This window comes from Triturus cristatus, chromosome 6, assembly GCF_964204655.1.
Source record: "Triturus cristatus chromosome 6, aTriCri1.1, whole genome shotgun sequence".
Lineage (NCBI taxonomy): Eukaryota > Metazoa > Chordata > Amphibia > Caudata > Salamandridae > Triturus > Triturus cristatus.
Window position 1 is genome coordinate 772,035,772 of NC_140589.1, and position 17,545 is coordinate 772,053,316.

The following is a 17,545-nucleotide window of genomic DNA, read 5'->3' on the forward strand; positions in this document are numbered from 1 at the left end:
GTTCAGTCAATTAGCCCTGGTTCCCCCATTGCACCCAAGCATAGTTTTATGTAATCTGCAGGTTGTCAATTAGACTAATAGGTCTGTAGTTACTTGGGTTTTCCCCTCCTCCTTGCTTGTTCTGGCAGCGCCTCCTATTATGTATTTGTTAGATAGTTAATGTAAATTGCCAACACGTTTGGACTATTTAGAAAGACGTCCCCAGGTGACCCATCAGGGCCGTGTGATTCGTCTGAGACAATGATTTTCATGGCACGCAATGTCTCCTTGAACTCTACTCCAAGGGGTTCAGGGGTTCCACATTTTGAGGCGGGAGCTCATTTCCAATCAGAATTTCCCACTAATGTTTTCCTTGGTGTGTTCTTCCAACTTTGTAAAATGGTTGCACCACCTCAGGTTGAATCTGTGGTACTCAGACTGCTACAGTTGCCATTAGTCACTGTGTGCCAGAACGGTTTGATTATATCTTTGATTTTTGCTGCTAATATTAGGTCCTGCTGATTGTGTTCTTTCCATTCTCTCCGGGCCACTGCTTGTGGGTGTTTGTAAGTTTTCCTAACCTTTCCAATCAGGATATGATCTTTGATTTTAAACGTGAGAAGTAATGTACTTTTAGCTCAATTGCTTTTCTTGTTAAAACATGTAAGGTTTGGTCTAGCATTTCTTGCAATGGGTTAAATCTCTCCCTGCAAGTACTTACTAAGGGGATTCAAAGACGTTTGTGTGTAGGGTGGCGAATGCACTATGGTTGTAGATATTACAACTGGGGGTGTCGGAAAAATACTTTCCTACATTGCCTCAGACCTCTCAACAGCAGTCATTTTCCCCACCAAAGCATTCATGATGGGCGAAGCTAATACTTTTTATGTGGGAATCTGGATATTCTAAATAGATGAACTGTATAAGCTACAATACTATGGTGCACCTTTCACAACCAGAGCCACAACTTCTCCTCCCTCAAGAACATCAGCGTCAAAGGTGAGCATGTCATGCCCAGAAAATTCTGGAACAACTGCCTTTTCCATGAAGCAAGGCTTTCTTAACCCTGCTGTGATGAACACTCTCCATAGCCACAACTGATGCTTGAGTCCACCCCCCATGTCCTCAAACTATTTCATCTTGCTACAGCTTTACTGCATCCATAAGAAGGCTTTGGTTCTTAGCATGTGTGTTATACATTCTTTAAATGTATATATTATTATATTATATCAATGTACAATTATCTTCTGGATACCTAGGTCCACATGCATCAATGTAGGCTTTTGCGATTCCTTAATTGCGATTATTAAGGAATCGCAAAAGCCTATGCATGTAGAAATCTCTAAACAAATAGCTATTCCTACACATTCCTTAATTGTGACTCGCAAATTGCGAGTCACAATTAAGTAATGGCTTCCCATTCATCCCTATGGGCCTACAGGCCCATAGGAATGAATGGGAATTGCATGCGCAATTTCGGAGTACCCAATAGGTACTCTCAAATTGAGCATGCAATTTCAAGGGTGCAAGGGTGCCAAAAGGACACCCTGTTGCACCCCTGAAATATGCATGTGCACAGATGTTGTGCACATACATGCCCCAAAGGCATGTGTGTGTGTAACATGGAACTTTGAAAAATGAACTTTAGTGCATTTTTCAAAGTTTTTGCAAATTACCATCAAGTTCAAATTGATGGTCATTTGTGACCCCTAAGAGCGAAATCACTATTTGCGATTGCATCATGCATTGCATTTAGGGAATCGCAATTTGCGATTCCCTACATGCAATCGCAATTTACGTAATAACTATTTTAGTGATTACTTAAATTGTGATTTTTGCATTTGGGATGATGCATCCCAAATCCCAAAATACAGGTTGCAAAGGGGCAGATTCTGCGAATTTGCCCGTTTGCGACCGGTTTTTCAGTTGATGCATGGGGCCCCTAATAACTTATTTACAAATGCAAATATATTTTTAAAGGTTGTACATGTGAGCAGGTTCACAGCCAAAGCTCAGATAAGTTTAATTCTGCTTTCATTATTTTTAAATCATTGAAATAGCTGCTTTCTCTTCAACTGAACGGCAGGTTCAAAACACAGGTCCAAAATGTGCTTAATGTCTTTCAGGATCTTCGTTCTGTTGTGCTGAAGATATGTCAGCATGTTGGGAAACATTTGACTGACCGTGAAGTGGATATTGTAGTGGAGCAGGCCGCATTTAAGTACATGAAAAGCGACCCACAAGCAAACTATGAATTCATGCCAAACAGTATTGTGGACAAACAGAAAGGGAGTTTTCTTCGGAAAGGTAATATTAAAGTGATTGCTTAGAGTGTAACTGACTAAACTAAAGGGTGATACAGGCTCTGACAAAGTCAAATGGCTCGGCGAACTTTTTCAGACACTTCTCTTTTCTCCTGTATGGTGAGTGCTCAATATGTTGGCCGGAAACCCGAATGGTGGGTGTTTAAATGGCAGGGCCAATGGAGGAGTGTCTGACATTTCCTCAACTGTCTTGTGAGGTAGAGGCTACAGAGATGCTTTGGTCTGGATTATATCAGTAGGCTTCTGATACCCAAGGGTCTTCTAGAGTTTTCCTGACATAATGCCACAGTTGAGTTGGCATTGAGCTGGTCCTTTGGCTTACAGAGAGATCCTTTTCACTCCTGGTAGTATTGCTCATTAAAATATCTCTTCTTCCAATGAGAGTAGAGCAGTAGCACTTTCTTTTTAAAATCTTCACCCAGATTTACTAAGATTTCACAGAACGCAACACAGCAAGACAACTTGCTGCGCTGCTTCAAATGGAGAGAGCAGTAATGCGCCATATTTACTATGGCACATTCCTGCTCTCTCTCTTAATCGGTGCACTATGTGCTGCCAAGCACCAATACAGGCACCCTTGCATCACAGTGCCTGTGTTACAGAAAGATTGTTCTTGTGTAGGATGGAACACCTTCCTAAACAAGAACAATCCTCAGAGGCATATTTCTCTTTCTATGTATGCTGCAGAATGCAGCACAAGTAGAGAGAGGAAATAAGAAGGAGGAACACCCAGAAACACTTGCCTAGAGATAACAGCACTTCCTGAACCAACTTTGGTGAAAAATGACAGCAACTTTAAAGTAAGCGTACTGCCTTTACCAGAATCCAAAGGGGTGAATTGTGCAGGGATCAGAGGCAGTGTGCTCCGTCCTCCCTTGTGTTTGAAAGGCTTCCCTAAGCCAAATAGTTGTGGAGCTCAACTGGGATGTACCTGTGGAGTGGTACTGTGACCTGTGAAGACTTGGGCAGCATTTCAGCAACCCCGCATTACTTTTTTCTGCTCTTTACTACTTTTGCTTTCTGCTGATGAAGGGATAAACTCAGAAACACGTGTCTGGAGATAACAGTACTACTTGCAGCAACTTTGGTGAAAAACTACAGCAACTTGAAGTAAGCATACTGCATTTACCACAATGCAATGGGGTGAACTGTACTGGAATAATAGATAGAGTGCTTCCTCCCCCCATGCGTTTCCAGGTTTACTCATCTTAGTAAATCTGGGAATGCACTAGAAATCATAAGTGGATGTGTGGGGACACCCATGCTCCACCCATGGAATGCCTTACCAACACAGAGTAACGCAAGGCAGCGACTTGCGCTCCCTTGCGTTTCTCCAGATTTCAATCAGGATTTATAAAGTGTAGCTGATCACCTGCGAGGGTATCCAGGCACTAGGGCCAAGCTATAAGTGTGGAATCAGTTGAATATCCAGGTCATGATTGCCCTTCTGAATTCCTGAAGAGAGAGTGAGGTCCTGAGATGGAGCAGAGGCTGTTCCAGGACTTTGTGAAGAAGGAGCAACCTACACTGTTGCTTAGACGGATGTGGGGGTGTGAGCAAAGGAGAGGGAGATGGAGGGCAGGATTCTGGAGGGTTGGTGGAAGATCAGGTGGTGGTATGCTTATTCTAAATTATATAGGGCTCTGTAGGAATAGGTCAGTATCTTGAATTGACATCTCTTCTGAACGGGGATCCAGTGGAGTGTCTTCAGGTGAGGGGTGATGTGGGTTCATCTGGGGAAGTTGTTGGCTGCTGTGATCTTAATGGTCTGCAGTCTTTTAAGGAGGCGAGTGATGATTCCTACATAGAGTGCATTGCAGTAGTCCAAGCGCTAGTGAAGAGACTTGAGTGACGGTGTGTCTGGGGGGGGATTGGAGCCATTTGAAGATCTTTCAGAAAGCAAGTGGAGATGGCGTTCATTTGGCTCTTCATGATGAGTTTGCTGTCCAATATGCTGTGATTCTGGACATGGTCCGTGGGGGTAGGGGAGTGTCCCAGCTCAACAGACCACCAGGAGTCGTTTCGCGGGGAGGTGTTTTTCCCAAATATCAGCACTTCCGTCTTGTCAGTTTTGAGGTTGAGGCAGTTTTTTTGCATCCAGTCAGAGACGCTGGTCATGCACAGGGGGATGTTGGCCTTAGTGCTGGATGGGTCTTCGGAGAGAGAGAGGATGCGCTGGATTTGCATAAGCAATGATGTTTAGTCCGTGGTTTCTGAGGATGTTGGCCGGGGGAGACAGGTATGCATTAAATAGAGTGGGGCAAGGGACGAACCTTGATGGACACAAGGTTAATAGAGGAAGGCGGATTCTTGGTGTTCTTCTTTTGTGCAAGGATGTGATCCATTTGAGAGCGTCCCCTTGGATTCTGATCTGATTAAGCCTCTTGATCAGGGTGTGGTGTGACAGTGTCTAAGGCAACTGAAGGGTTGAAGAGTATCAGGGCAGCTCATTCACCCACTCTAGGAGGGTTCTGATGTCAGTGGCCACGATCAGGACAGTTTTGGTGTGGTGATTGGTGCAGAATCCAGATTGGGAAGTGTCCAGAAGGTCGTAGGATTGAATGTATTCTGTGAGTTGGCAGTTGATGGCCTTATCCAGGACTTTGGATGGTAAGGGAAGCAAAGAGATGGGCCAGTATTACTTGAGCTTGTTGGGGTCAGCAGACAGTTTCTTGAGGAGGGATTTGATATCAGCCTGTTTCCACTCAATTGGAAAGGTGGCCAAGGTGATGGATGTGTTGAAGATGGATGTGAGATTATTACTGATTGTCCTGCTTCCGAGGTTGAACATATGGTGGGGACAGGGGTCCCTGGGTGTTCATGAATGGACAGAGTTCATAATGCCTATGATAATACAATATATATGTATTATTATTGACATAGAAATGTATTTTTGTTGTATATTTATGAATAGGCGTGAGTGGCTGTATGGGTAAGTGAGTAGCTCTGTTTGTAGCTGTATAGGAGGTGAGTGACTCGGAGTGTAAGTGTCTGTATGGGTGAGTGAATGGATGGGTGGGTAACTGTTTGGGTGAGTGACTGGCTGTGTGAGTGGCTGTATGGATGAGTGAGTTGATGTGTGAGTGGTTGTATGGGTCTGTGAATGTCTATGTGAGTCATTGTGTGTGTGGGTTTCTGTGAAGTTGCATGTGGTATAAGTGGGTGTGTGAGTGGATGTGTAGATGGTGTCATCAGTGATGTTACTGACCACATCATGAGTGATGTTATATGTGAGTTCATAAGCAGTGCATTGTGGTGGGCATAAGTTATAGTTAGCTCAGGTATTTAAAACTGTTGAATTTCACTGGTTTTGTACGGGTGAAATCTGAGCCTAACCGCACTGTCCATGTAACCTTTGGCTAACTTTAACTTATGCCCCCGCAATGCACCGCTTATGACCTCAGAGATTACATCACTCATGACATGCTCATTGACTTTACTGATTACATCACTGATGACTTCTCAAATAACATCACTCATGACATCACCCAGCGGGTGTATTTTCTAACAGTTTATGAGTGTTAAACATATGTACTAACCAACTACAAAGGTTAGATTAGTTTACTACTTATGAGTGATACTATTTCTAACATATGTGATCTGAGCAGTTCTGTGACTGTATCAGTGTGTGAGTAGGGGTCTGAGTGGGTGTATGGGTGTGTGAGTGGGTGCATGAGTGGCTGTATGGGTTAGTGAGTGGGTTTCTGACTAGTTCTGTGGGTGTCTGAATGGTTGTGTGAGTGGTTGTATGGGTGTGTGAGTGGGTGTCCGAGTGGTTGTATGGGTGTGTGTGAATGGTTTTGTGTGTGTGTGTGTGTGTGTGGGTGTGCAAGAGGCTGTAAGGATGTGTGAGTGGGTGTGTCAGTGGCTGTATGGGTTTGTGAGTAGCTATGTGGGTGATTGAGTGGCTGTGTGAGTGCCTGTATGGGTGTATGAGTGGGTGTGTCAGTGGCTGTATGGGTGAGTGAATGGCTGTATGGATATATGAGTGGGTGTGTGAATGACTGGATGAGTCAGTCGGTGTCTGAATAGGTGTATGAGGGAGTGACAGGGTATGTAAGTGGATGTAAGGGTAAAAGAGAGGCTGTTTGAGTGGTTGTTTAAGTGAGTTGGTGTGTGAGTGGCTGTATTGGGGAGTGAGCATCTGTGTGAATGGCTGTATGGGTGAGTGAGCGGATATTGGAGTATGTGCATGGATGTGTGAATGGGTATGGAAGTGGTTGTGTAGGTGTGTGAGTGAGTGTATGCATGCTTGTATGGTTGAGTAAGTGGCTGTGTTGAGAGACTGTATTGATGAGTGAGAAGGTGTGCCAGTGGCTTTATAGGTGAATACATCTGTGTGTGAGTATCTGTTTGGGTTAGTGTGTGGCTGCGTGAATGAGTGTATGGGTGAGTAACTGGTTGTATGAGTGGCTATTTGGGTGAATGAATGGTTATGTGAGTGGCTGTTTGAGTGAGTGAGCTGGTGTTTGACTCACTCTATGGAAGAATGTCTGGCTGTGTGAGTATTTGTATGGGTATGTGAGTGGATGTGTGGGTGTTTGAGTGGGTGTATGAGAGGGTGTATAGGGGTGTGAGTGGGTATGTGAGTTGTGCTGTTGATGCCATCAGTGATGTCATCAGTGATGTAATTTTAGATGTCATCAATAATGTAATCATTAAGGTCACTGAGCATGTCATGAGTGATGTAAATGTGTGAGGCTATAAGCAGTGCATCGCAGGGGTATAAGTTATAGTTAGTGCAGGTAACTATAACTGTTGAATTTCAGCGGTTTTGTGTGAGCGAAATCTGAGCCTAACTACATTGTCCCTATAACCTTTGGGTTTTTAAGTGAATTTCTAAGGTATTTTACATTTTATTTCCTAACTGTAACTTTTAACCTTTGAGAGTGAGTGAGTGCATGAGTGTCTCAGTGGGTGTGTGACTGAGTGCATGAGTGTCTCAATGGCTGTGTGAGTGGGTGCATGAGTGTTGGAGTGGGTTTGTGAGTGCGTGCATGGGTGTCTGACTTGGTGTCAGTTGGTACATGATTGTCTGACAATTGTCTGAATGGGTTTGAGAGTGTATGAGTGGGTTTGTGAGTACCTTCATGACTGTGTGTCAGTCTGTGAGTAAGTACATGAGTGTCTGATTGGGTCTGTGTGGGGGCATGTTAGTCTCTGAGTAGGTCTGTGAGTCTTTGAGTGGGTCTGTGAGTTGCTGTGTCAGTGGTTGTATGGGTCTGTGGGGTTGTGAGTGAGTCTACATGTTTGAGTGGGTCTGTGAGTGGGTGCATGAGTGTCTAAATGGGTCTGTGAGTGTCTGTATTGGTCTGTGAGTAGGTGCATGAGTATCTGAGTGTATCTGTGAGTGGGTGTGGGAGTGTGTGAGTGGGTCTATCTAAGGGTGTGTGAGTGCCTGAGTATGCGAGTGGGTGTCTAAGTATCTGTGTGCTTGTCAGTAGCTGTGTGAGTGACTCGGCCTCAAGGGATCTGCACCTGCCCATTTATCCTACAAGAGTCTACAGTCTTGCACAAAATGTCTGCCTAACTGAAGTACTTTTTACTGGTTAGTTAGTAAGTACTACTGCATTGGGCACATTTCCAGTGTGCATTCCAGATTATAGCTGTGTAATGGACCATAAGGAAATGTCTTCAGCGACCTTGTGTGTGTTTGGCAATGTGATTGTTCCACATGCGTCTTTCTCCAGAATTCTGTGCTGACAACACTACAAAGAAGTAAATCTCTACCAAACCAGGGTCCTTCCTCTTATCTATGTGATGTAAGTGCTTCTTTGTTTTGTGGTGATATATTCATCTACTTCAGCATCAAGAAAGTGGCACCAAATTTTCTGGCAAAACACCAGGGGGTCTCTTGGTAAGCTGTACATCATCCTGACAAAATGCGGGAAGACTTATGCATATTAATAAACTAGACAGGGAAGCCTACCTAATTATTAGAAAGGGAGCCATTCCCCCCCTCCTGGACTTATTTTGGCCCCAGGGACTCCATCCCCCAGGGCTCGGCCTTTTAAATTCTTTATTTAATATAGGGGAAATGGGACATGCGGCCCCCCTTCAGGGCCTATTTTGGCCCTGGGGTCCCCCTTTCTTGGGGCCCAACCATTTTCATATGGGAGGGAAGGGCCTTGTGGTCCCCTGTCCTGGATGATTTCAGCCCCGACGATCCCATACCCCAGGGCTCGGCCATGTAACCTGCGTACCCCCGGGGTACCAAGTTTGCAATTGGACTGTAGTCCCTGCAGGCTCCCCACCTCCTGCAGGAGCCGGCATTGCTCTGACAGACAGGGGGCTGCTGAACATATGGCTGCCTGTCTGTCAGAAGAATCCTTTCATCTGTTTCCCTGCCTGATTGACATGGGGCAGGGGAACAGATGAAAGCTCCACTTCCAGCAAGCGAGAGAATTTATCATCTTTTGCTTACTGGAAGCAGACTGTTTGCTGTGACTTGGCAGGAGATGTAAAAAATAACAGCAAATTGCTATGTCCCGGGGGTGGGCACCAGGGGACATAGCAGGAGCCAGCCCTGGTGGATGGTGGTCCACAGCGCCTTGTACGGTTCCAGGAGGGAGGACTTTGCGGCCCCCCTTTCTTCAGCACAGTCCTGCCCCGGTGAGGTGGTAGTCCCTGGGTCTGAGAGCGGCCTGGGAGGGGGGCACACAGCCTTCTTCCCAGGTTTAATTATATTCTAGGCCGAAGGGAGGTGGTGGTCCCCAGGTGGCCCACGCAGCCCCTGTTACTTTTAATTCAGCCCCTGAGGATGTGGCGGTCACCGGGGCTTAAACCGCCCCCAGGAGGGGGGTCTGTCAGGCCCCCCTCCAATGCTAAAATATAGCCCAGGGGAGGTGGTGGTCACTGTGACTCAAAAGAGGCCATGGCGGGGGGCCAATGCGTTCCCCTCCTCTTTTTAATGACATGTCCCCGAGACCTGGCTCACCCAGGAGCTAAACAGTAGAGAAGTGGGGGAGCCCGCATTTTCTTTTTAATTTTTATGTTTGGAGTTGCCATTCCAGCGAGACTCCCGACAATCAATTGAAAAATAATGCATTTTTTGCCTTGTGTGGTTCCAGCGGGACCCCCCCAGAAGTTTAGGGGGTCAGGTTATTCCTACCCTGCCAATTTTTTTTAAATGTTTATTTGTGGGACTCAGCTGAAGCTGAGTCCCAAAATGACTGCGAACACTTCCTGGTTGAAGCGTTAGCAGGCAATCACATCTGAGCACGGGACTGTCATATCCTGAGATGATACGCATCCCTATATATATACAAATTTGGATTTCTTTCAGTAACTCTAAAACTACTGAATGGGTTTAGGCCAAATAACCATAAGCACTCTTTCTGGACCAAGAACTGCCAAGTTTGGTGTAGTTCCGTCCATCGGTTTGGGCTGCGGTCCCCAAAACTGTCCATGCACATCAAGAATCACTGGTGCACTTTTTTGGGAAAGTTTCTTGAAGATTCGTCAAATAACACCAAAAATATAACAAACGCTTTTCCTATGGAACATCTTCCTGATTATACCTACGTACTAGCGACGTCCAGTTATTCAGATTATTTCATTAATGTAGTCATTGTAAAAAAGATTTGTTATATTGTTATCAGTTTTGTCAAACATATGTATTTACAGTTTATTAGTTGTTTTAAATAATTGTTTGATGGAAAAATTGTTATTTTGTCATATCTATTAATGATAATGTAAATACTTTGGTGATATTTCTGTAGTCGATATTGTGTGAATCAATAGTTTAGAAGTGCTATAGCTTTATTTAAAGGTGATGAAATTTTTGTTTATATTTGTGGTTTCAATATAGGGAAAAATCGATATTTTCATCAACAATATTTGTGTTCTCGATATTTGTGGTTTTATTAGTTAAGTATAGTAAGGAGATATTTTTCTTATTCATATTCTATTCCGATATTTTTGTGTTTGGATATTGTATGCATCACTATGATGTCAGTGATCCTGTGCTGAAAAATCTTCCACGAAGATTTAATTCTGAAAAGGGCTGTAGTACAAGCCTCAACTGTAAAAGGGATGTTTACAAATATGTGCCAGACATCATGTGGTACCTGACACATGGTGCATAGATATTTGGGGGGCATAGAGGAGGCCCACGGAGGGTAGGGCCGTGCCAGGGGCTTCCAAAGTCCCTTTTTGTCTGCCTCTACATGGTGGTTGGACAGCCATGTAAAGGCAAGGTGAAAGGGACATCCTAATCCCTACGGCAGTGTCTCTGCAGGCACCACCCTCGTTGTAGGGATTAGGCTCCAATAGCTTCCCAGACATGCTCCTTGATCCTGTTGGCGGCAGCGGTCTTTCCCCTAGCCTAAATCACTCAGACTGCTGGCATTGTAATTGTCGGACCGATACTCTGGATGTCGGATGGACCTCTACCGACGTTCCGTCGGTGGCAGTCCGCCCAACAGACTAATTGGGCCCTTGGATGGCAATTATGTTGTGGTGAACTTAAATAATCTTTCAACAGTTGGCCTCCTGTTAACCGATTTAGTATCATGGCAGGGGACCTCTTCAGGCATCTTAGTGTTACCTTTGGCCTATTTTTATGAACCCCAGCTGCTTAGCAGTCAAGGGTGTTATAATGTTTATGCTTCCTGTGCTGAAAATTCCATATTGACCAGGTCTGTTGGCAAGGTAATCATTTCTAACATATTTACTCCTTTGAGAACTCTGGTCAATAATGACTGACTGCCTCCTTATTGTAATGCAACGTCGTCTCCCAGCCAGAGCATATTCCTTGTAACATAAATTTAAAGTGGTTTGTCTTCCAGAAACCTGAGATGTAGGCTCTAATTTTTTTATAGACAGCTATAGTTCCTTGTCTGTCCCTGCCACTCGGTCTAAATCTGGGACGGACAAAGGCGGCCTTCTTATCCTGATTGCCTTAAACCTTGGTTTGTAAATAGGAGGAGATAAATAAATGGTTCACAGAACTTGGTTGCAGTTGTGTTAACATTTCCAAATGTTCTAAGTCTGCTTATTGTGAACTTTTATAATGCCCCTTGTCAGCTACGACCTTCTTAACGTGTATGTTCACTTAAAGATATTTTAGTAAGGTCTTCAAAAGGTAATAGTGCTAACATTTTGGTCATTTTATCTGGAGATTTTATTTTGCATCTTTGCCTGAGGGGTTGTTCGTCATTACATAGTATTGCTGACTGTTTTATTTGATACACCACATTCACACGCCACAGGTGGAATTGATGAATTCCATCAGAAGTTAATTCAATCTTTTTTTAATTAACAATTTTCATTCCGAGTCTGATCCACGTGTACCTACTTTTGAAGGCAGAGGCTGTTTTAATGTGATTGGTAATGTTTTAACCTCACCTTACCTGGTATATTTTCTAAAAAACCTTGAAGTATTGTAGGACCCACAGAGTGACCACAATCCTGTGACAGCTTCCTTTGAATGGGGATTTAAAAGGAGCACTTCCATTTGTCTTGATAGAGACAATGTGTGAACTCATGCACAACTGAGACATCTTAAGTGGAATAAGATTCTCCCTGATGTTTTTTACCTTGAACTCTTTAAAGATTGCCAGTCCAGTTTTTATACTTTGTCTTAAACCTAGGAGGAGTGAGAAGGCTTATGTACGGTTGGGGCCTCAACTTCCCAAACTTTCAACTGTAACTCAAACAAAGAGAGAGTACACCCAATTTATCCTCTATACCACCTAATGTATCGTAGTGTGCGTGGATGTTATAAATATCGCAAGTGAGTGTTTGGATTACACCCAGGTAAATTAATGCTCACGTCACATTTCTTGGATAAACATTTTTATATATATGTTTTGGGGTCCACACCCATAGCTACCACTTGTAGCTTGCTTCATCATTGCACCCATAACCAGATCACCTAGTGTGACTGGGTAGGCTCTATGCGTTTGTAAGCAGAGCTCTTAGGATGTATATGCAGGGAATTAGGTGTATTAAAAATGCCTATAGATCCTAAAATCCTATGTTAATGAGTGAGGCCTATGGCAAGATTAAAAGCAGTGAGATGTTAATCAGGATACTATAGTCCTTAACATCTATAGGTCGACATGTTTCGTCATTTGTTTGCCCGTAAAGGGTCATTTGGCTTTCTTCAGGACCTAAAGTGGTATTTTTGCCCTGAGACAGAAGGATTTTATCTATCTTTATGCTTTCAATTAATTTTTTTAATGAAGCATGCACTTAACATACAGACCATACTTCATGGAGTCTTTCCGGGATGGCCATTGCTGAAAGAAAGAATAAGTGTAAAAGGATATTGTGGTCGACAGTCTATGATACGCTCTCTCCAAAATTGTGGCACCTATTATAGTCCGGTAAGAAGCATACCACATAATAGTGAAATGACACACATTACATTTAAGTGATAAGTTTGGTAAAACATCTACACTGACAAACACTTCACAAAACTTTGAGGGTGAACTGAAGAAGAAAAACAAACAGAAAGACATAGATCACCTACATGGTTTATATAGTGTTAAGACAGCATGGGGTCTACAGGGAAGGATGGTCCCTATAGTCACACTCTAAAAACGAATAATACCTTTTGTATAGTATTTTCTCTAGATCGTTTAGTGGTATGGTGGTCTCGTTTTGTTTTGTTGCATAAATCATACTCACTTCGCAAATGGAACGTGCCAGGCGTCTCAACATGTCTGCCTCCCTGTTTCCCCGAATGTTACTGACCTGGTGTCATTCCTGTATCTTATTGTGATATATTGTGTCACGTAACTGTGATCCAACAAAAAGCCAGGATGAACATTTTACAATCAACAAATTTCTCAAGCTGGGCCCATATACATTAAAATTTCCCAGCTATTTCTCTAGGGGTCAAGTTTTATTTTCACCTTGATCTGGATTAGCCAATGCCTAGCTAACCTACACAGATCAACAATCTTCCTTTGGTCAATGGACCATTAGTCGAGTAGTTGATGGTGATACTAACAAATTCATTAACTTATCTTAATAATTTTTAATAAAATAATCACAGACTCCAGGTAAGATTCAATGAATTTTATCTAGTAACTCAGTCAACATGAACGCTCATTTGTACAGATTCACAGTGCAAACTCCATCAACTTTCATGGGAGAGAAATTAGTTTATCAAATACATTCTATTATGGACTCATTCAACAAATACTTGCATTAGGAGTGATAGATGAAGAGCCAAAAGACATAAGAAATCATACATTTGCAAAGGATATGCAAATTTAAGCTAGAGTAATATTTACCAAATGGTGAAACAGGGAAACCCAACCCTCTGGCCAAAGGACTGGTGGGGGTCTCCTGACTTAAGAATCAGGTGACAAAGACTATAGGACAGGAGCAAGATAGGATAATACTTACTACACTTCTCTAGAACCCGACGCATCCCTCTCTTACACTCTGTCCCTCCTCGATATTCTTCTGCAATCTTCAATCTAATCAGGCTGTCTTTCAGGAACGAATCTTCCCAGTCTGTTCTTTTCTTTTCGGCTGAAGCTCTCACTCACACCTCACTCAGCATCGACGTCCACCAAATCCAAATCTCTCCCAAGACGCACACCTATTCCAATTTTGTTACTTTAGTTATAGTCTTTATTTTAGCATGTCCCACCCTCAAAAGTTGCAAATCTCAGTGGATCATGGATTGTGATTGGGCAGGGGCAGGGGATTTGTCATCACCTCATGCTGTCATTCTTGATTTCAAAATGAACTTTTTGTCCAACAACCCCTTCTCATTTAATTTATTCAAATTTTCAGTGCCATTTCCTTTCACATACATCTAAAGTAAAAGATTAGATACAACATTCATATGTAGTTCTATAGTTGAAGAGAGTTCCCAGGCATCTGTTCTTGGCTCTTGGCAGCCTGTCAATGATCCGGTCAGAGGGTCACTTCAATATTTCAGTGCGCAGACTCAGCTCGTGTTACCTTTCAACCGCCATCGTTTCCCTTGGCTTAGCACATCAGGCCCAAACGCACACTTTTAATGAAGGAATCATAAACAGATGTTAATCTCTCAATTATGTTATTATCACTGTTCACCACCCACTTCTACTCTATCCCATGTTTTTTCTTCTTTGTTAAGCAAAAGAATTAGCAGTGACAGCTCTCTTTAAATTTAGGCAAGCATATGCCAGGCACGGGGTGCCTCGAGACCTACAGTTAGTAACTCTTTGCGCATGCGTGAGAGTTTTCCTCTCACATGGGTTAGTCACATGGTTATTTGCGCGGTTCTGGTTCGCATATGGACAAAACGATTTTCGGTTTCAAGCGGGATTTCAGTAATGTAGCAAATTATTCTTTGTTATTTAAGCAAGCAAAAAGCTCTTTTCCCCATATATGAATGTCGTGTGCATGTTAATTTTCTTTTGTCTACTATTTCTGATTATTAATACCTGTTAATGAGAGGTTGATCCGAGCAAGTTTCTTTTCCTCGAATCCTTGCTCCATCATTCCCCCTATGATGAAATTTTAGAGCCATCATAAAATACCCATCATTACCAATTGCCAACTTTATCATTTAATCTTAGTACCTATGTTGTTTTCTACACATTTTTTATTTTTCTCTTTTATGTTCAATTCTTTCATGTTACCATATAAATTATCTCTTATTTCCTCTAACTCTATTTCCTGCCTGTTTCTCTTTCTTCCCATCCTTCTATTCTTTATTTCAATGATTGACCCAGTTCTCATTTTCCCTTGCAAAATGTATAGGTCATTACTATCATTAATATCACTATTGCTATTGAAATCGCAGGGATTAATATTTTTCCTAACAAACTACTTCCAAAAGTGGAAAACCAGTTACCTATTTTAGAAAGACTTTTACTAAATGTTTCCCCTACACGGTCAACCTCCAGTTGGGTCAAATCTTTATGAATCTTTGTAATATTCTTTATATATCCCTTAATACCTTTACTTTTGTCCGGGATATATGTGCAGCAGTGTTAAACTTTCAACATGCCACAGACTCCTCCTTCTTTTGCCAATCAGATATCAAGGGCAAGTCTATTTTGTAAACCCATAGATCTGATCGCAACCATTTCAGTATTGATCATTAAGAATCCTCCAGCAGTATCTGTTGATAAATGGTCAACTACAGTGGACAATTGACGTATCTTGTGTGGATTCAATATGACTCCAACTGAGGGCATCAGTGCACCAAATATATCACCTACTATTTCTGAAAAGCTTGCTCTTTTATTTCTTGTAAGTCCTTTCCTTATGTCATACATTTCATTGCTCTTAGTGATGTGGTAAACCTTCGGAAATACAATGGCAATGTAACAACTGCCATACCGTCGTGCAGGTAACCTATAATAAGCATTTTTACCGAACACATAATAAATTCCAGGGAATACAGGATCAGTTTCCCCTTTTAGTCCCCATCCCCCCATTATTAGGAAGGTATGTTCACATTCTCTAGTACCAATGAAAATACTATTATATTCAGTTTTTAATCTATGTAGACAGAATTTACCCAATTTTGACAAGTCCAGGGACATTGCAGCATGAGTCTTGCCTTTCTTATAATCCCCTTCTAGAGCAGACCATGGAGGTATATGGGACTTTTGCTCAACCGCCTTCTTTTGGAAATCCTGCCTTCTTTCTTCTACTAAATTTAAAAAATCTTTTTCTTCATCACACAAAAGGCATGTTAGATTATTTCTATGTGCATGTGTTATGTCTATGGGATTTGTTGTTAGAAATAATTCTCCCATGAACTCTGCATTTTTACCAATAAGTACTGGATTCATATTTCTTCTAATAGGGATTTCTGAAAATACTAAATCCATGTTAATGTAGTTATATTGTAGCTTACCAGTAACATAAAACAAACTAGTTACAACACTACAAGACACACCATAAGTTAATGGAAGATGGTGATATGTCACACCTTCCGAGACAAAAGTAGGCAGTTTCATGCAAACATAGCAGTCACTCACATCCATTGTGTTAACATATTGGTAAAGGAATTTAGTAAATACATTTAATGATGAATCACTATTTGATTTATCATGATAATACATGCTTTTATCCATTTGAACGAAATCTGTAGTACTTGTTTTCTTAGTAACTGCACTCACTCTTTCACTAGTATTTGTTTCATTCTGATTATTAGTTACCATCAGGACAGGTATCACAACTGTTAATAATAACCACATCAAAATCAATATTGTAATACTGCATAGACAACATTTGACACATCGTCGGTTTAGGTTAATTTGGAGGTTCAGTCACTTTTACTTACGCCATTTTAGTATCTAAATTATTATTATTTTTTAAATTTAATTTTCTAAAATGAAAATTGTAAAAAGTAAAAAAAAGCTTTGCGTGATACTACACTTCAAAGGCTTTCCGCTTTTGGTCAGTCCTTCTTTCCTCTTTCCTCTTTTCTTCTTTTGATAATTTCTCAATGAATCCACCCTTTGTACAAAAGTCTTCTCTTTAAGGTGGTTTCAGAGCCCTTTCATCAGAACCCTCAACAATACTATTTACTGGTTCTTAGTTTAGATCAAGATTTTCAAAATCTTCCAATATAATGTATGTCCGCTCTGGAGCCTTATATTTTCTATTCAGAACTCTAGCTCTTTTTGACAATCTTAATGATCTTCTTCTTCATTGTTCTTGTTCAGCCTGACTTAATACCTTGTTTACTTGCTCTAGTACTTTCCCTGTTTTTCTTCTTAGAAAGTATCCCAGTCTTTCCACTCCACTCAGCCAGTGATCTACCTTTCTAACACTTTTTGACTGTACTGCCTTTTCTCCATCTTCTCCCATTGCAAGTGTCCTTTTATTTTCTCTTTCCTTTGGTTGGACTTGTTCTGAATTTTCTGCTGCTTTTCCTTCTGTTGTTTGTTTTTGCTCTCAGTTCTCTGGTCCTTCGTTTACTTCCTCAGACTGAGCTTGATCTGGTTTTTCAAAAGAAGATTCTTCTATTCTCTGTTCACTTTGTTCTTGTCTTTAAAGTTCTAACTCTTTCTCAGTCTCTTTAGCAGTCTCTTCAGTCCCAGTAACTGGTGCCCAATCTACTTGACTTGTACTCAGTTGTTCTTCATCAATGCATTCTTCAGAGACTGTCTCTCTGATTTCTTCGACTTCACTACTCTCAGCTTCTGGTTCTTTTCTTTGTTCTACCAGTTGCTGCTCTTTAGGTGGACTTGGGACTCTTTGAACATGACTGGTGTGGATCCAATCCAGAAATCTAGCACACTTCACTGCTGTTGTCGTGACCAATATGA

At 41.9% G+C, this 17,545-nt stretch overlaps 1 protein-coding gene across 3 annotated transcripts in view; it reads left to right on the top strand.

Moving 5' to 3' along the window:
* Positions 1–17,545, top strand: part of LOC146817849 (amine sulfotransferase-like) — a 148,785-nt gene that overhangs the window by 107,660 nt on the left and 23,580 nt on the right. For all 3 annotated transcript variants that reach the window (XM_085611317.1, XM_085611316.1, XM_085611318.1), the window contains one exon: positions 2,106–2,286. In XM_085611317.1, the coding sequence (XP_085467443.1) occupies positions 2,106–2,286 (181 nt within the window). The remainder of the gene's footprint in view (positions 1–2,105; positions 2,287–17,545) is intronic.